The 21238-nt window shown below is 40.3% G+C and overlaps 2 protein-coding genes across 2 annotated transcripts; one reads left to right on the forward strand and one right to left on the reverse strand.

Annotated features, from left to right (window-relative positions):
* Window positions 1-13190: 13190 nt before the first annotated feature.
* Window positions 13191-13757, reverse strand: LOC126630164 (uncharacterized). Its single transcript, XM_050300290.1, has one exon. The coding sequence runs from the start codon at window positions 13755-13757 to the stop codon at window positions 13191-13193; it is 567 nt and encodes a 188-aa protein (XP_050156247.1).
* Window positions 13758-15185: 1428 nt separating this feature from the next.
* LOC126630165 (uncharacterized) lies at window positions 15186-15881 on the forward strand. The gene is made up of 2 exons (XM_050300291.1): window positions 15186-15449; window positions 15654-15881. Exons 1-2 carry the CDS (start codon window positions 15186-15188, stop codon window positions 15879-15881), a joined length of 492 nt encoding a protein of 163 aa, XP_050156248.1.
* Window positions 15882-21238: the final 5357 nt, after the last annotated feature.

A 21238-nucleotide genomic window follows, 5' to 3' on the forward strand; every position in this document is an offset into this window, starting at 1 on the left:
AGAATATTAGGAAAAGGTCAAGGATGAAACAAACTAATATTATAATTTGAGAATTAAAAAACTACACTTCTATCAGCATCTCCACCAAGATCGATTTGATTGGGTAACCCCTAATATTCATACAGGTTGTCGTGTCGTCTTTCTCCCTTCTGTTCTTCTACAGAAGTACTGCAATTGTTTATGTATGTGTGAAGGACAAATTCAAAAAACTAATATGGGAATCAAATGTGTATAATGGAGCAAAGCCAGAATCAATGTTTCTGGATTGATTCATGGGATTTCAGGAACATAATCATAAGTGTGATTGCGCATACTGTGGTCAATAAGTCGACGGAAATTGGGCGTCGACTTGTCGGGAATATAATTACCCTGAAATAATAACCAAGTAGAGCGTTTGAAGCCAAGTCAGCAATTTTTTGTACAATGATATAATCGAACGACTACAATTCTAATATTAGTTTTTTGAATTTGTTTACAATATTGCAAAAACAGGTTACAATCTTTAAAGACAGAATAACGAGCCATGGCTGAAACTTGTTGTGAAAGATCGGCCTTGCTTCATTGTGACAATAAAGTGTCTCTTCATGTCTCTGCTAATGTGGTTTTTCATGAGCAAACCAAACATATAGAACTGGACTGTCATTTCATCTGGGAAAAAAAATACAAGATGGTTCAGTTGTCACAAGAATTGTCCCTTCTTCACATTAACTTGCAGACGTACTCACGAAGGCATTGGGGAAGGAAACTTTCTCAAGGATTATTCACAAGTTGGGAGTTCTCAACATCCACTCTCCAACTTCAGGGGGGTGTTGAGAAGTCAACGATATCATCCCTGATATCTTGACTTAGTATAGGAAACTATTTTATAATTTATTTGTAATTTATTTGTAATTTATTTGTGATTATTTGCAATCCTAGAATGTAGACTAGATTACTTCCTTGATTAGGATTTAGTGGGCATCACACTGAAGGGAAGTTGGGTACGTCTAGAACGACAAAGGGTTGGCTTGGTACACAAGGCAGTACACAGAGTTTTAGGGTTGGGGGGCTTTCATGGGAGGGCGAAAGGAAACCTTTAACATGGATGAACTGAGGAGCAGATTTGGCATAAGGCTAACGTTATCAGACAAAGATAAGGGGGGCGCATCACAATTGGAAGGAATGAAGTTGAAGGCGCTTTGCTAGGGTTTCACAATAGCCTTGTAGCAAAGGTTCTAATGCATGTGGATGTAAATCGAGATGCCTTCATTGACCAATTTACGTCACTTTGGAGAGGAAGGGAAGGAGTATTGATCTAGGACTTGGGGAATAAACGGTTTTTGGCACAATTTGTTGGGCAAGGGGATTTGCAACGGGTCGTGGAGGCTAAACAACCATGGAAGTACAAGGAAGACTTTGATATGGTGGCAGATCATTCTAAGAAAGGGAATCACCCTTGTGACCCACTCTTGTTGGGCATATTCTGGGTTCAAATGCACAACGTTCCTCCATTGAGCATAACGGTGGCGGTAGCGCAATCCATTGGTGGCATTATGGGGACGATGTGGAAGATTTATAACTATGTTAGAATAGACTACCCATTGGATGATTCCTGAGGGTGAAAATTCGTTTCAATGTGCGTGAACCATTAATGTAGGGAACCTTTGTTAACTTTTTGGATGAAGGACAAGTGTGGGTGGATTTTAAGTATGAGTTTCTCCCTCGATACTATTTAATATGTGGTCTGCTGGGGCACGCGCCGAGGTGTGTAAGGAAAAGCTCCTAGAAGGCAGCGAAGAGGGGCAAGAGAGCCATATGGATAGGGAGCTGTTTGCGTATAAGAGCCTTAATGCAGAAACATATTTGAGAGGACATTTTTTGAACTCGACAAGGGGGAAGTCAACGTAAATTGGCTATTCAGGAGGAAGAGCGAATTCACCTAAGACTCATGGAGGGTGGGCAATGGAAAAAAGGACCAATGAAGAGACAGACGTTCTTTAGGTTGTAACTGGAGATCTCAACCAATTGAATTTGGGGAAAATTGTCTCGTAAGTAGAGTGGAGGGGAGAAAAATCCAAAAGATGAACTGATGGATATTGCGGTCTCTCCTAATAAACCATGAAGGAATGTCTGTGGACTTACTGAAGCTATGGAATCGCTTGAGGCAATGATACGAAGACAGCGGGAGGAAGAAGAAGTGGCAAGAAAGGCTAAGGAAAACTTGACTTCTGGTGAATTTCTATGTGGTTCTGTGTGGTTTTCTCAGAAAAGATATTTGTGATTGTAGAAGAAGAATGTAGATTTTATGTGTTCTAAATGCCATGCAGATGGATGTATATATAATATGATTATGCCTATTCGCAATAGGTATAGTGAAGGGATGCATCTGTTCGGAGACATCTTCTTAGATGGGTGTTTTCTTTCTGCCTTCTTTCATACTTCAGACTTCATCTGAAAGGATGAGTCTGTTGATAAAATAATAATAAAATAATTAATTAATTAAATTTGAAATTAATTAAAATAATTAATTAAAGTATTTAATTATTAGAGCCCCAAGGCCCAAGACCCATTTTTTGATAATTAATTATATATTAATTATCAATCAATTAGCACACCCCAAAACCTAACCCTAAGGATGAGCCCAATTTTATTCTCCAAGGTTCATCACTCCAATCACTTTCTATAAGGGACAAAGCCTTATAAGGTGAGAGGACTTTGTGGTGGTGAGCAATATGGGACAATGAAATTCTACTCAAAATTTCCAGCAATACCCCACATTTAAGTTGAAGTTTCATTCAAACACCACCAATGTACTTATAACACCTCACATTTGAATGTAAATGTATCACTAGTCTGCCTAAAACTGAGAGAGAATAGACATGATAAGCATCGGGTGAAGTGTCTTTTGGACTTGAAGTTACCCTAGTGAAAACATATCGGGTTTACTTGGTGACGCAATGGATGTGAAAGATCTTGAACTGTTCACCACAATAGTAAACCAAGACAATATGCTACACACATATCATGTCTGCCACACATCAATTCATATGGGTGTGTTCATTTTGGCCCTGAACAGATCTCGGATTTCGTATGAGCTTTAGAGAATTTAGCCATTTCAATTCTCATAAATGCGGCTCTATTTACTCCTACATAGGTGACATTAATTAAGAATAGTCTACCATATTCCTCTTGATAGCAAGATATTAATGTCATTAAATGTATAAAACATAACCCCTCAAACTCAACAGACAACACACATTTTATCATAAGAATGGGTAAGTCGTGTGTTCAACTTGTGAATCAAACTCAACCAATTTGCCTATTGAACCTAGACCATGGGATCTCTAATCAGCTAGGTTAGGTTTTCGCCCAGTCTGATTCATTGAATTGGCTTGAGACCCATTCCCCTAGATGTAAATAATATTTGCTCTCTTGGTAGGCCTTTTGTCAAAGGATCAGCTATATTTTCCTTTGACTTTACATAATCAATAGATATTGTTCCATTGGAAAGCAACTTCTTAAGAGTATTATGCCGACGCCTAATGTGTCACGACTTTCCATTGTATACATGACTTTTGGCCCTTGATTGTGCGGCCATATTGTCACAATGTATACATATAGTAGTTACAGGTTTTGGCCACACTGGAATATCCTCCAGAAAATGTTTGAGCCACTCGGCTTTGTCTCCAGCCAAGTCTAAAGTTGTAAACTCTGACTCCATGGTGGAACGAGCTATACATTTTTGTTTAGAGGATTGCCAAGATATTGCTCCACCTCCTAAGGTAAAAACATATCCACTTATCGACTTGGATTCAGTAGTGTCAAAAATCCAATTGGCATCACTGAAGCCTTTTACAACAAGTGAATATTTTGTGTAGTGTAATATGTAGTCAAGTGTATTTTTCAAATACCGTAACACTCGTACTAAAGCATCTCAATGCTCTTGTGCCGGATTACTTGTATATCTACTAAGCCTACTTACTGCATAAGCTAAGTCGGGCCTAGTTGAATTCATCAAGTACATTAAACTTCCAATTACTTGAGAATATTCAAGTTGAGATATGGCATTGCCTTTATTTTTCTCCAACTTGCATCCAGTATCAAAAGGAATTGTAGCAGGTTTGCAGTATAATGAGATTGTGTAAGGACATACCCTTCACTATTTCTCTTAATTTGAATTCCTAAAATGACATCGGCTTGACCTAAGTATTTCATGTCAAAACTAGAATTCAACATTTTCTTTGTTTTGTTTATTACATCTTTATCACTTCCCATTATGAGCATATCATCCACATACAAGCAGACAATAACGCAAGTTTTATCATTACTCTTAATGTAGACACATTTATCAGATTCATTTATTTTGAACCCATGTGTCAACAAAGTATGATCAAATTTCTCGTGCCATTGTTTTGGTGCTTGTTTAAGTCCATATAATGACTTAACTAATTTGCACACTTTGCTTTCTTGTCCTTTAAACACGAACCCTTCAGGTTGTTCCATGTATATTTCTTCATCTAGTTCTCCATTTGAAAATGTTGTTTTTACATCCATTTGATGTATATCAAAGTTGTATACAACCACAATCGCTATTAACGTCCTAATTGGCGTTACGCGAGAAACTGGAGAATAGGTGTCGAAATAATCCAACCCTTCATTTTGGTGATAACCTTTGGCTACTAAACGTGCCTTGAACTTATCAATTGTTCCATCTGCCTTTAGTTTCTTCTTGAAAATCCATTTATGGCCAATTGGTTTACTACCGGAGGAATCAACCAATTCCCATGTGTTATTTTCCATAATGGATTCCATTTCACTTTTAATTGCTACCTTCCATAAAGGAGCCTTAGAAGAAGACATTGCTTGTTTAAAAGTTCTAGGTTCATTCTCAGACAAGTAAGCAATGAAATCTGGTCCAAAGTTTTTAGAAACTTTGGTTCTTTTTCCTCTTCTTGGTTCCACATCATTTTCTTGGACACTAGAAGAAGAGGCTTCATGATTATGAATATGAACCATTTTTGTATTAGAACCAAATTCCTTTTCTTTATAAGGAAAAATATCCTCAAAGAATTCTGCATCCGCCAATTCTAATATAGTATTAACATGTATGTCAAAAATTGAAGATTTTACAACAAGAAACCTATAGGCAGCACTATTGTTTGCATATCGAACGAATACACAATCAATAGTTTTAGGTCCTATTTTTGTTCGTTTTGGTAACGGAACTTGCACCTTTGCTAAGCAACCCCACACTTTAAGGGTTTTATAAGTGGGTTTATGTCATTTCCATAGTTCATAAGGTGACTCGTCAATCTTCTTTAGATCTTATTCAATATGGTATTTGCAATAAGTAAAGCTTCACCCCACAAACTGTGTGGAAGCCCTGAACTATTTAACATGGAATTAATCATATCTTTGAATGTTCTATTTTTTTCTTTCGGCAACACCATTTTATTGTGGTGTGTATGGAGCCGTTGTTTGATGTATAATTTCATGTTGTGCACAAAAATCTGAGAAGGCAGTAGACTTATACTCTCCTCCTCTATTGGATCTAAGTGCTTTGATTTTTCTCTCAAGTTGATTTTCAACTTCGGCTTTATATGTCTTAAACATATTCAAAGCTTCGTCCTTTATATGAATCAAATAAACATGGTAATACTTACTGCAATCATCAATACAAGTGACATAATAATTCTTTCCTCCATGAGTTGGTGTGGATTTAAAGTCACAAAGATCACTATGAATTAATCCAAGTAATTCATTTGACCTTTCCAGAATTGACTTTCTGTTTGCCTAGCAAATTTTGATTCATTACATGTTTCACATGTACGATTAACATCAATTTCGAATTTAGTTAATAATTATAATTTAACCATTCTTTGCATATAACGAAAATTAACATGTCCTAATCTAGCATGCAAAGTATTAGAAGACTCAACAATATAAGTAGAAGCATTTATTTTATTAGCATCATCAATGGCAATTACATTGAGTTTCACAAGGCCATCAGCCACATAACCCTTTCTAACAAACATCCCACCTTTGGTAAGTACAAATTTGTTGGATTCCATTACAAGTTTAAAGCCCTTAACTATCAGAATAGGTCCAGAAACCAAGTTCCTCCTTATTTCAGGAACATGCAACACATTCAGCAAGGTGAGACTCTTTGCAGATGTGAATTTGAGTAGCACTTTGCCTTTGCCCTCCATCACAGATGAGGTAGAATTGCCCATATACAACTTTTCTCCATGGGCATCAGGATGGTATTCAGTGAATAGATTTCTGTTAGCGCAGATGTGCTTAGTAGCACCAGTATCCAATAGCCATTCACTCACATTTGAGACCATGTTGACCTCGGACACAATAACATCCAATTCTTCATTGGTGGTTGCCATGTTAGCATGGTTGTTGTTGTTTCCGTTAGCATGATGTCCATCCTTGCGATGATAACAATCTTGTGCCTTGTGACCAGATTTGCCACACATATAGCATACGCCCTTAATCTTCTTCAAATTCTTGCCTTTGGGAGCAAGGGCAGATTGTACAAACTGCTTGGTTTTCGGAGACTTATTCTTCTTCGGCTTGGCCTTGGAGTTTCCTCCCTTAACATAATTTGCATTGGCTTCAATGGCAGAAAACCTACCAGAACGGTCTGCCTTTCTTTGGTCTTCTTCCACTCGTAGCCTCAGAATCAAATCCTCCATATTTATCTCTTGACGCTTGTGCTTAAGATAAATTTTGAAGTCATTCCAGGAAGTTGGCAACTTCTCGATTATCACCCCAACTTGGAAATGCTCATTGATCTTGCATTCCCGGAGTGCAGTTTATAGATCAATTTCTGGATTTCTTCGACTTGAGAGACAACATATTTTGAATCCACCATTGTATATTTGAGAAACTTACCAATAACAAATTTCTTTGAACCGACATCATCAATCTTATACTTTTTCTCCAGGGATTCCTACAACTCCTTTCCTGTCTTGCACAGAGAATAAATGTCGTAGAGATTTTCATCCAAACTATTCATAATATAATTCCTGCAACAAAACTCGGAATGATTCCAAGCTTCAGTTGCCATGACAGTCTCTTTCGTCATTGGATTCTCATTAAACTTCGGAGCTTCTTCCTTGACAACATGAGCGAGATTCATTGTTGTCAGGAAAAACAATATCTTATGTTGCCATCTCTTGAAGTCCAGCCCTTTGAACTTCTTAGGCTTTTCAGAGTATTTTGACACAGCACCATTCACATTCACATATAGTTGATCCATAAATTTCTGTTTCAAGATTGTTGGAGATATGTCAATAATCTGTGATGAATTTATATATGCTAATAAATAATGGGGTGTGCTATCCACACACCCCAAATTACTTCTCACACACCCTTGTTAATTTCTATTCGTTGATCTTCTTCAATTCATCAGATCCGACGGCCAAAAATTAGAAGGGTGTGTGAGAAGTAAAATGGGGTGTGTGGATATCACACCCCTAAATAATAAAATGCAAAATGTGTATGAACAATGAAATACCGCAATGTCCTTGAAACAGAAATTTCGCCCCTACTCAATGCTTGTAGTTCTACGGACGTCTGCTTCACTAGGATTCAATGATCAAGTCATAATTCTAGCACCGAAAAACTTGACTTCTGTTAAATTTCTATGTGGTTCTCTCAGAAAGGATATTTGTTATTGTAGAAGAAGAATGTAGATTTTCTGTGTTCTAAATGCCATGCAAATGGATATATATAATATGATTATGCCTGTTCGCAACAGGTATAGTGAAGGAATGCATCTGTTCAAAGACATCTTCTCAGATGGGTCTGTTTCTTTCTGCGTTCTTTCACACTTCAGACTTCATCTGAAGGGATGAGTCTGTTGATAAATTAATAATAAATAAATAAATAAATTAAATTCAAAATTAATTAAAAATTATTAATTAAATCCTAAAATAATTAATTAAAGTATTTAATTATTAAAGCCCCAAGGCCCATCTTTTGATAACTAATTATATATTAATTATCAATTAATTAGCACACCCCAAAACCTAACCCCAAGGACGAGCCCAATTTTATTCTTCAAGGTCCATCACTCCAATCACTTTCTATAACGGATAAAGCTTTATAAAGTGAGGGGACCTTGTGGTGGTAAGCAATGTGGGACAATGAAATTCTACTCAAAATTTCCAACAAAAATGCATGATTCATGAGGTTGAGACTGATCTTAAGGAGTTGGAGGCAGAGTGTAGACATATTTATTCGAAGAACGCACCACTATTGATTGAGCTAGAGGAGACCAGCCTTAAGGGGTCTCTAAGGGCGCAATGAATGTTGTTGAGCCCAAGGGTATAGGGAGAGGATTATGCAATTTTTGGAGGAATTATACGCAGGTCATGTTAGTTAAATACGCAAGTTTTATTTTATTGAAGTGAGTTTTTATGATGAGTTCAAGAACAAAAACTGCAGATTGTTTGGAGTGTATGCAAGTACAGACAATAAAACTCGAAAAGAACAATGGAGGATCTTGACACAACGTATTGAGGCATCCGGTGAGCAGTGCCTTATTATTGGGGATTTTAATGATATATTGGAAGATTTGGAAAATGGAGGTGGGAATTATAGTTATGTGACAAGTCGTCAGGATTTTTATGAGTTTGTTACAAATTTTGGGCTACTTGATTTGGGTTTTATTGGTTACCCATATATGTGGAGGGACTGCCGGGATAAAGGCCCAATCCAACAACGCTTGGATCGAACATGAAGTTTTGGAGGGCTCAGATCATGCCATGCTTATCCTAGATACGGATGGGGCACCACTATGGAGGAATTTATGTACTATATGAGATGGAATAAGGAAGATGGGTGTTGAAATTTGGTGTCTTGAGTGTTGGCGAAGGGGCTTCATTGGTTTCCATGCATATCAGGTTGTGGAAAAACTAAATGTGGTACGTCATGGGCTACAAGAGTGGAGACGAAAAAATGGTGGGAATTTAAAGGTTAAAATTGACTCTTTGAAATCAGAATTAAGGGCAGCCTATAAATTCCCAATGTTTTGTAGGGGAAGATGTGAGAATGAAGGAGTGAGAGCTTAAACAGGCAGTGTGAGATGAGAAGGTTTATTGGAAATTGAAATCACATACGCAGTGGTTGCTTGAGGAAGATAAAAATACATACAAAATACTTCCATGCACAGACTACGAAACAAAGGCGATGTAATAAAATAAGAGGGTTGGAGGATGATGAGGGAGTTTGGAGTGAAGAAGCCGGTACGGTGGATGTTATTGCCGTCAATTATTCTGAGGGTTTGTTTGCAACTTGTGCCTCGTAAAGAATTACCGAGATTACTGCTTGTGTGGAGGCTAGGGTATCTGAGGAGGATAATACTGAATTGATGAGGTGGATTTCGGATGAGGAAATCCGACGAACGGTTTTCCAAATTCCAGGGCACAAATCCCTAGGTCCGGATGGTTTTACAGGAAGCTTTTTTCATGAATATTGGGAGGTTTTGGGTACGGATATCATAAAAGACATCATTTTAAAAAAGCTACAAAAACCAAAGGTGGGTTCTCAGTCCGTTTGGGCAGATGTGGACGAAATGGTAAAGGCTTTTTGGCATTCAGGGAAGCTCTTGAAGAAAGTTAATCACACCCTTATTGTTCTTATTCCAAAAGTTGCGAGCCTCAGAAAGATGACCCAACTGCGGCTGATATCTCTATGCAATGTAATCTACAAGGTGATTACAAAGTTGATCACAAGCTGGTTGATGAGAGTATTGCCTCGGATAATTAGTTCGAACCAATCGACGTTTGTAGCAGGGAGACAAATTCAAGACTATTTTGGTGGTACATGAGATCCTTCATACTTTAAACCATCAGAATGAGGGTGACGACTTTAATTAGCAATGAAGTTGGATATGGCAAAGACATACGACGGAGAGGAGTGGAGCTTTCTTATTTCTATGATGTGGAAACTTGGGTTTACGGAATCTTTCTGTCAAAGAATTGAGGTATGTATTTCTATAATTTCCTGATTAATGGATCCTCCACGGGATTTATTCAGCCATAACGGGGTTTACGGCAAGGGGATCCCATATCTCTGTTTTTATTTTTAATATGTGCGGAAGGGTTTTTGGAATTACTGAGATGGCTAGAAGAGGTGGGTTCTCTACACGGAATACGTGTAGTTGAGGAAAAACTTAGAGTACACAAGTAAACAAATTACTTGTATTACACACACAAAATATTACAACACTCAAAAGGACACAAAGACACACTTTAGAAGCAATGACACTTACTCAATTTCTAGAGACAAACTCTAGATCACTCACACTCCTCCTCACAAGACTACTCTTACTTCTCACTCTCACTTGGTTGCTTGCTTGCTTGATTACTTCTTTCTTGTTGGTTGATTGCTTTCACAACATCACACACCTATTTATAGGTGGTGTTTGCCGACTACAATTCCCCATTGCCTTTGGGCTTTGCATGGCAGCCACACAATTGTACAAGCTGCTAGAGCTTTCTAGCACATGATTATACACACACATCCACCGACTTAATAAGATAATGCTAGAATTATCTAGCATATTGACATGTCAGCATGCTGCACCAACTTTGGTGCTTGGATTTGTGTGGAATGGGCTGGGGTTGGGCTCTTTTAACACTCCCCCTCAACACCAGCTCATTCTTTTCTCCATGCTGAGTTGACGACGAAACTTTTCAAACTTGCCAGTACTCAAACCTTTAATGAACAAGTCCGCAACTTGTTCATCTGTATTGATTTGTCTCATCTCAATCTCTTCTTACAAGACCTTCTCTCTAATGAAATGATAATGTACCTCCCCATGTTTAGTTCTTGCATGAAAAACTGGATTTTCCGCCAAGCGAATTGCCGATTGGTTATCACAGTACAATGGTACTGGATAATCTACTGGTTAATGTAGATCATTCATCAACTGTACCAGCCATGCATTCTCTTGAGCTGCCATTGCTGCTGCTCTATACTCAGCTTCAGTGGTTGATAATGATACCGTCGGCTGTCTCCTGCTACACCAAGAAATTGTTCCGGAACCAAGCTTAAACACATACCCACTTGTTGATCTCCTGGTGTCGTGATCTCCTGCATAGTCAGCATAATAGTAACCAACTAACTTGCAGTCTTCACCTTTCTTGTACAAAAGACCATAGTCAATTGTACTCTTCACATATCTCAGTATTCGTCGAACTGCTTCCAAGTGAGGCTTCTTTGGATTTTGCATGTACCGACTCATCACACAAACTGTATAAGAAATGTTAGGTCGAGTCAAGGTTAAGTAGATCAGACTACCTACCAATTGTCGATACATTGTCGCATCTTCCAAATCTTTTCCTTCATATGCACACATTTTGGCATTTGGCTCCATCAGCGTCGAAATCAGCTTCCATTCGAGCATTCCAAACCTCTTCAACAAATCTTTGGCATACATTTGTTGACAGAGAAATATTCTTTCTTGTGTGCGATCAACCTCTAGACTAAGGAAGTGCTTAAGTTGACCAAGTTCCTTCATCTAGAAACGGACTAATAAATTTTCCTTCGTCCGAAGAATTTCTGCCTCATTATCACCGGTTATGATTAAGTCTTCCACATATAGTAGCACGATAGCTAGCTTTCCTTCATTGGCTTTGACAAACAAGCTGGAATCTGCAGGTGTTACTGAATAACCACTTTGTGTTAGAAATTCAGCAATCTTACCATACCACGCCCTGGGTGCTTGTTTCAATCCGTACAGTGCTTTCCGCAGCTTACACACATATTCAGGATGATCTTGGCTCTGAAATCCCATTGGTTGGATCATGTAGATCTCCCGATCCAGCTCTCCATGAAGAAAAGCATTATTCACATCCATCTGCCACATATTTCAGTCTTTGTTGGCTGCAAGTGCAAGTAGGACTTGTACTGTTGTAAGTTTCACCACTGGACTAAACGTTTCATCATAGTCTAGTCCGTACTGTTGAGAGAAACCATGAGCTACCAATCGTGCCTTGTACCTCTCGATTGACCTATCTGGACAGCGCTTTATCTTGTAAACCCACCTACAGGATATGGGTTTCACATTTCTTGGCTTTGGCACGATATCCCAGGTCTGATTTTATTGAAGTGCATCGATCTCTTCTTTCATAGCTATCATCCACTCAGAACTCTGTGATGCTTCTTCGAACGTTTTAGGTTCTGTTGCTTCTTCAATTATGGCTGCATTGGCGTATTTAGGATTTGGCTTTCGTGTTCTTGTTGACCTTCGGAGTTGAGATTGTGGAGTTGATTCTTCCATTTCACTAGGCCCACCTTCTTTGTTTTGTTGTTGATACACGCCAGTTTGCCAATGATTCTTAGCCACTCTTTGTTCGACATCATCACCATTTGGATCTCCTGATTCATTTGAACTTGGTTGGAGTTGGATAGTATGCTCCCCCATCTTCTGTTGCAGCTTTTCTCCAAATTCTCTGAAGTCTGGTAGCACCTCATTCTCTAAGGACCACCAAGAAGACGCTTCATCAAACACCACATCTCGTGAAGTGTAACATCTTCCACTTGTTGGATCGCAACATTTCCACCCCTTTCTTTGGCTGTGTCCCACAAAGATACATCTAACAGCTTTCTTGTCAAACTTGCTCCGTAAATGATCAGGAACAAATACATAACATACACAGCCAAATACTCGAAAGTAACTAACTGTAGGTTTCATATCCCATAGTTTTTCAAAGGGTGAGACAAATTCTAACCTTGATTGAGGAAGTCTGTTGATCACAAAGGCTGCAGTCCTCATTGTTTCAGCCCAAAACCTTTCCGGTACGTTCTTGTGTTGTTACCGTGAGGGCTAATTCTTCTTCCGCCGTAGCGAATAATGCTTCAGCATCCCAACCATCTTCACTATTCTCCTTCGGACTAAAAGTAACAGTATTACTTTCAACATGCTTTTTTTTGGTCCAACAATCTTTCGCCATGTGGCCCATCTTCCTGCAGTTGTAACACTCACCATCAAACTTTCTACTATTACCGCGATTCTTCGAAGCTCCCCCTGGACTAGAGCCTCCCTTTCCTTGGTGACTTTTCACCTTGTCTCCATCCTTTTTAGATCCACTACCAGTGTACCGCTTGAAAGTGCCTTTGCTTTTGCTAGTGTAGAGCGCTTCCTCTTCACCCTTTAGCAAGGCTCCTCCCACTTGCTTGGCCATAGCTTCTTAACCTGCAAGCAAATTTTCAAACTCAACAAGCGATGGTTGTGTTGGCCATCCCTGTATAGCGGCAACGAACCCTCGATATTCGGGTCTCAAACCATAGATAATTATTCTTTTCATCCTGGTTTCCCCAATAGGAGCTGTTCGATCTAACTCTGAAATTTCGCGGCATATCGACTTCACCTTGTGAAAGTACTGGGCAATCGTCATGTCGCGTTGCACCATCGATAGCAGCTCGTTCTCGAGAAGTTGCAGTCTTGTATCATTCTTCTTTGAAAAAAGTGTAACAAAAGTGTCCCATGCTTCCTTTGGCGTTTTGGCATCCCGGATGTGCTCCAACATTTCTTCTTCAATTGTGGTCTTTAAAGCAAACATCGATTTGCCTGCTTTAATTTTCCACTTTTGCAAGATGCCATTGGCGTCTTCTGCCGCCGGTTGTGTAACCTCACCACCACCGACAACCTCCCAAAGGTCCTGACCTTGTAAGTAAGACTCCATACATGTTGCCCACGTATTGTAGTTTTTGTTGTTGAGCTTCTTGACTCCTCCAACTACTTGAAGGTCACCCATCGTGCCGGCAAGACTTCGACTATACCGATCAAGCTTGACTAACAAACTTGCAGAGTACCAAACTCCTCACGACTCAAGATAGCTCCACCAAGAACGATCCCTGACCGTCCCGCTCTGATGCCAATTGTTGAGGAAAAACTTAGAGTACACAAGTAAACAAATTACTTGTATTACACACACAAAATATTACAACACTCAAAAGGACACAAAGACACACTTTAGAAGCAATGACACTCACTCACTTTCTTGATGGCTTCTTTCTTGTTGGTTGATTGCTTTCACAACATCACACACCTATTTATAGGTGGTGTTTGCCGACTACAATTCTCCATTGCCTTTGGGCTTTGCATGGCAGCCACACAATTGTACAAGCTGCTAGAGCTTTCTAGCACATGATTATACACACACATCCACCGACTTAATAAGATAATGCTAGAATTATCTAGCATGTTGACATGTCAGCATGCTGCACCGACTTTGGTGCTTGGATTTGTGTGGAATGGGCTGGGGCTGGGCTCTTTTAACATCCTCCACTGGATTTATTCAGCCATAACGGGGTTTACGGCAAGGGGATCCCATATCTCCGTTTTTATTTTTAATATGTGCGGAAGGGTTTTTGGAATTACTGAGACGGCTAGAAGAGGTGGGTTCTCTATACGGAATGCGTGTAGTTGAGGGAGGTATATCAATATCCCATTTGCTTTTTGCGGATGATCCCATTTACTTTGGTGCGAATTGTCCGAAACGAAGGTGGAGGAAAATTGTTCGATGTATGAATATTCAAGGACGGGATGCATTTGGTAAGTAATTAGGTCTTTTTCTGATTTTTGACATCTAAAAAGGCGATCTTTGAAGAAGTTAGGAGAGTATTGGAGGCACGAATACAAGGTTGGGCTGAGCAGTTCCTTTCATTCGCCGGAAAAGAGGTTTTAATCAAAACCATTGCAATGGCTTTACCGAATTATGCGATGTCCTGTTTCAAGCTACCAGTGAGTTTATGTAAGGAGATGGAGAGTCTAATTGCAAAATTTTGGTGGCGAGGATATCAACGGATGAGTGAGTGGAGTGCATTGGATTGCATGGGACAAGTTGAAAAAAAATGAAGAAGACGGGAGGACTGGGTTTCCGAGACCTTAAATGACCTTGCCTTCTTGGCTAAGCTTGGATGGAGATTGTTAAAGAATCCTCACTCACTATTGGCTCAGGTACTCACGGAAAAATATTTCCCGGACCTATCTTTTATGGATGAGAAAAAATGGTAAGAAGACTTCGTGGGGTTGGAAGGGTATTTTGCAAGGAAGGCAAGTTCTGAAGCGGGGATTGAGATGGAGGGTTGAGGATGGGAGGAATATTACGATATTGGAGCATCCATGGCTGCCTACGCCTAACACTTTCAAGGTGAGATCAAAACATGTTCTTATGCCGCATATGGTGAATGACTTGATTGACGCAGAGTCAAGTACGTGGGATGTGGGGTTGGTAAATAACCTCTTCGATGATGAGGAGGCAAGAATAATTCTGGGGATGCCAACGAGCGTTACTGGGGGAACCGATCAATTAATTTGGCACTATTTTCGACATGGTCAGTATACGGTTAGGACCGGGTATGGGGTTGCCATTGAGCTTCATGAGAATGGGGAGTTGGGGAGGAAAGGTACGGGGATGAGTGGTAATGGCAGGGGTGAAGACCAAGTATGGAAGCATTTATGGGGTTTAAAAGTGCCAAACAAAATTAAGTTTTTCATATGGAGATGTTGTAATAAATCTTTGGCGGTATGACGAAACCTCGCCCGCCGGCATATGTGCATTGCAACGACGTGTGCGATGTGTGGTTTGGAAGATGAGACGTAGGAGCATCTATTTTTAAGGTGTGAATTTAGTCGTTGTCCTCTCCAGCTTGACTCTACAGGCTTTAGAGGGTCTGACTTTCGAGATTGTTGGAAGAAGTTATTTGAAAGGTACAAGGATGAGGAACAAAGTGAGGAGCTTTTTCAGGAAATGGCCTTTGTTCTATGGAGAATTTGGAAATGTAGAAATGATTTTGTCTTTAATGGGATTATGCGTGACCCACAGAAGGCTCTCATGCTTTTGCGTAAGCACCTTCAGGAGTATAAAGATGTCTAGCCAAAAAAACCTGAGAAAGATCGACTTGGGCTGCCCGTGTGGGAGGATGAATTTGCTGGTAAGAAAGTGAGATGGAAGAGGCCCCCGTTTGGTACAATTAAGGTTAATTGTGATGGGGCTTGGAGTGGGAAGACGATGAAGGGGGGTTACGGGTGGGTTATGCGTGATTTTGCAGGGGTGTTGCAGATGGCTGGATGAGTGGGAGGTGCTTTTTACAACAATGTTGTGATGACGGAAGCAGCAGCAGTGCGGGCTGCGTTGTTTCAATGCAGGGTTATGGAGTGTTTTAAGATCAAGATCGAGACGGACGCCCTTGTTCTTGTTCAGATGCTCAACGGCGAAGCCACTATTGATGCAGATATCAAGCTTCTAGTGTCTCAAATAGGGGAGGTGAAGTTTCTTTATGTCCAGCGGAATGGCAACCAAGTTACTCATAAGGTTGCTTCGTATGCCACTGCGCATGGTGGCACCTTTTTATGGGATGCTATGGGATGCTATTAGACCGGAATTTTTTTTCAATACTGTTGCGGAGGATGAAAACATTAATATTCGTATTCAATAAATTCTACTCTTTGACAAAAAAAAAACACTCTTTATACGTTTCTTTACACTTGCTCCCAGCTCCCTCCTCGCCAATTTCGCCGACGGGGTATGACTAGCTTGGGGTGGATGGGTCTGGCAGATGGTTGGAGGCGGGGTAGATGTTGTTGGGGTTTTTTTTTTGTTTTTATTTATTTGGTTTCTAATTGTTTTTTTTTTTTAACTACAAAAAAGTGATTTCTTTTAGGTATCGTCTACGTGGCATCCAAATATTGGTTGTGTGAGTTTTATGTGTGCTGCCACATCAGCAAACTAACGGAAAATTTGACGGATTTGAATGGCAAGGACTACATTGATGTGCGGTAATCAAATTCAGGGATGATGTTGATTGATTTTCAAATTGAGGGACCAAAGTAATCAGATAGGTCAATTTCAATGACTATTTATTATAAAAACCCTTATATTAATTAGTGCTCTTTTGTACTTGAATTTGTATCTTGCTCTACCTAATATAGTTTAAAGTATTATTTGTGTTTGAGCTAAAATCTGCATTATTTGCCGTCATTTAGATTCGAATGAATCATAAGCCAAATCATGACCATTTTCGAAGCTAAGACAATTTAGATTAATATTGTGAGAGTCCTACATTAAATAAGGAAGAAACCTTGTAAGGACTTATAAGTAAGTTAGGCACTTCCTATATAGTCAATTGGTTTTATAGTTGAACTCCAACTTTCTTCATGGTATCAGAATAAGTTAGCGCCCAAATGGCATCATATGCTCCACTTTTCTTAAGCTAAGGAAAAGTGTCAAGATATTTTTTTGGGTAAAGTACAAAAAACTACCTCAACTATTGGTGTCACGAAACTTTCATACCTCATCTTTTAAAATTGATAATGTCATACCTCATCTTACGAATTTGTGCCAATGTCAGACCTCCATCAGTTTTTCTGTTAAATGCTGATGTGGCCAGAAACAGGACCCATTTTTATTAAAAAAATAATTAAATATTAAAAAATTAAAAAAAACCAAACAAAAAACCAAAAAAAACCCATCAACCCGTGTTCCCCTTCCCCAAAAACCCAGATCCCTTTCTCTGAGTTCTCCCCCACCCAACCCTCTTTCTCATCTCTCTCTCTCTCTCTTCTCTCTCTTCTCTCTCCCTGCAACCTGCATCCCTAAAATCCCAAAAACCATTCCCACCTGTGTCATCACTGTCGGTGAGCTCTCAATCCTCTAAGCCGACGATCACCGATTAACCCCAGACCCTTCCCCGCCACTCCTGCTGGCGTCGGAGCTCTCTTTCTGGCACCACAGGTGCTTATGGTTCCCCCACTTCAAATACCACGGCAAGTTGAAATTGTGCAGAGGCTTCACCCTCTCAGAACCCATCGCCATGGACTTCACCTCCAGTCTCTCTCCTCATCTAACCCGGCTATATACACCATTTATCGAAAACTTAGACCAAAGAGAGCCATTCTCATATCACAACTTTCTCTCTCTCTCTCTCTGTTTTTCACTTCTCCTCTGATTTTCTTGGAAAATCTCGAAATTTTCTGGGAAAAACAGAGAGTTTTTCTATTGGGATTGTTGTTGTTATTGTTTTGTTTTTCTCTCGCAAATCGCTAGAGGGGCAGACTCCGGGGGCGAGGAGGACAAGGGAATGTTGTTGTGGAGATTATGGCTAGAGTTAGGGTTTTGGGGCGATTGGGGCTCGTGGCTGTCATTGCTGGAGTCAACAACAGAGGTAAGGTTGTCGTCAGTGGGATCGGAGAGGAAGGTTGGGGGGACAGGTGGGAAGGATTTCTGGGTCTTGGGATTTTAGGGATGCAGGTTGTAGGGAGAGAGAAGAGAGAGGCAAGAGAGAGAGCGGATAGAGAGAGGGTTGGGTGGGAGAGAACTCAGATAAGGGGATCTGGGTTTTAAGGGAGGGGGACACGAGTTGATGGGTTTGTTTTGGTTTTTTGTTTTTTTTTGTTTTTTTTTTTTTTAATTTTTAATATTTAATTTTTTTTTTATAAAAAATGGGTCCGTCTCTAGCCACGTCAGCATTTAATAGAAAAACTGACAGAGGTCTGACATTGGCACAAATTCGTAAGATGAGGTATGACATTGTCAATTTTAAAAGATGAGTTATGAAAGTGTCGTAACACCAATAGTTGAGGTAGTTTTTTGTACTTTACTCTTTTTTTTATCATAAAACGTTACAAATCAAGGAAGCACGTTACTATATGTGGAATAGCATTCTCATCCGAAGATCTTATACTGGACCACATCTCCACTACCTAGCACTTCCCGATAACTTGAATGTTCTATGTTCAATCCAAGAAGGCGTTTGTGGAAATCACTCCGGAGGTCGATCCTTAACACATAAAGCTCTTAACGCTGGCTACTATTTACCCAGCACGCACCAAGATACTAAGGAATTAGTACAAAAGTGCGACCACTGCCAACGTTACAATCCAGTACCAGTACTATCTGCTAATGAGCTACATCTGCAAACGAGCCCTTGGCCATTCATGCAATGGGCAATCGACCTGGTAGGACCTATGCCGCCTGCTACTGGAGGCACATGCATTATGATCGTGGCAACCGACTACTTCACCAAATGGGTAAAAGCAGAGCCCATGACCACCACAACTCAGACGGACATAGAACGCTTCATATGGAGAAACATCATTTACCGATTTGGCATCCTTTAGTCCATCTTCACTAACAACGGCCCACAATTCGTGGGCCATGATGTGGCAAAGTTCTTCCAAAAGTATGGCATCAAGCAGCACATGTCCATGCCAAGATATCCTCAAGGCAGTAGCTGGGCCGAAGCATCCAACAAGATGATCCTCAACTGCCTCAAGAAATCCCTCACCAACAAGAAGGGAAAATGGCCACATGAGCTCCCCCGGATGTCTATGGGCATATCACATCACCAAAAGACGAGCAATTGGTGAGACTCATTTCTCTTTGGTGTTTGGCTCAGAAGGAATTATTCATCCCAATGTCATCAAGCCAAGTACCACCGCTCTACTACCAAGCATTGAGCAGAACAGTAAGGAGATGGCCACAAGCTTAGATCTGGTAGATGAGAAGCAAAAGCAGACCATCACTTACATCGCAGTCTACCAGCAACAACTCATTTCCAACTACAACAAAAGAGCCAAGATCTAGCAGTTCCAGCCCGAAGATCTAGTCCTAAGATAAGCCTTCATCACTGCTTGCAGAAAAGGATCCAAAAAGATGGATCCCATCTGGAAAGGTCAGTACAAGATCAGCAGAGTAGGCAGCAAGAGTAATTACACCCTTGCCACCATTAAACGATAAAAAGATCAAAAAGCAGTGGAGCGCCTACAATCTGAGAAAGTACCATGTGTGACCTCTGGCTACATCAAAGCTTGAAGACTCAAGCAGCCCGACAGGCACCACTTCACAAGCCGATGACTATCTAGTTGTTATACAGTTCCTACCTTACAACTAAGTTCTCGTTGGTTTCACTCGTTTTTCAATGAGGAATTTAGAAGTAATCACAACTTGGCTCGACTGCATGCTTACAACAATTGATCACTCATGCACTTCAAAAGAAGATCGCGCCCTTCTTAGGGACTCATTGCAGGAATTGCGCCCCTCAAGGGACCAACCATGCTCTCCAATGCAAGAGGGTAAACCAATTCCCCGACACCCACATGGGTCAGCTCTCCAAGACGAGAGGATAAACTTTATATGGAGCCAAAAATAATCACAAAGCGACACGTGGATTTTTGGGTGAAGATGACAAATTTACCCTCGAGGCATACCGGGTCTCCTACACGCGAGCAGTGGAGAATCATCCATCAACCAAATCAGGAGTACTCAAAATAGGTAACAAGTTCAAATTTGTCTCGTCCATCCTCATTTCATAACCTCCAAAAACCTCCCAAAACATTTCTTTTATTATGATAATTAGCCAATTAATATATTTATACCTAATTAATATATTAATTGCTAATTGAATCACCAAATAACACCCCAAAACACACTTAAAGGCCAGCCACACCCCATTCCCTATATATATGACCCTATTTCTTCTAAAAAGCTAGGTCCACACTGTTGCAAAACTCCCAAAAACTCTCCAAATACTTTTCTCTCTAGATTATAACTTTGGCATCGGAGATTCTTCAGCCAAAGCCCCCCCCAATTCATCATGGGCGCATGAGGCTCTTGGCCTTGACCTAAGGTGTTAATTGTTTTGTAGGTGCAATTTTGTCCAAGACGAAGAACGCAGAAATTTGCATCCACAAATTGGTGCTTTCATTGAGAGTTGAGATTCACACTCGTAGAAAACTATCGCACAAAAAGGTTTTTTCTCTATTTTCTCTATTTACTAGTCTGTTTGTATTTTTTGTACGTTCTTATTATTAGAAATTTTTATTTGCAAAGATTCTTTGATAAAACGTGAAAGAGAAATACAATGGCTAGAAATTTAGAAAATTTCACAAGTTAAAATTCTAATATTTAAGAAATGGGACCGCGGCGATCCACAGGAGCGGCACCGCCACCACGGCTCGAGCCATGTCACTCCATGCCTAACGTGAGCCTTGTGCGTTGCCAAGCCGAGCTCAAGCCTCGCATTCGCGAGCATCACATGCCGAACAGCCTACTTCCGCAACCTTGCCTGCTCCCAGCCTATTCCCGACGAGCAGCTGGCTCTCATGGCCTAGCCTGCTCCCACCGAACAGCCCACTTTCGTGGCCTAGCCTGCTCCCGACGATCAGCCCACTCTCGTGGCCTAGCCTGCTCCTGATGAGCAGCCCACTCCCGTGACCCAGCCTGCTTCCGATGAG

Source organism: Malus sylvestris, chromosome 7, assembly GCF_916048215.2.
Source record: "Malus sylvestris chromosome 7, drMalSylv7.2, whole genome shotgun sequence".
Lineage (NCBI taxonomy): Eukaryota > Viridiplantae > Streptophyta > Magnoliopsida > Rosales > Rosaceae > Malus > Malus sylvestris.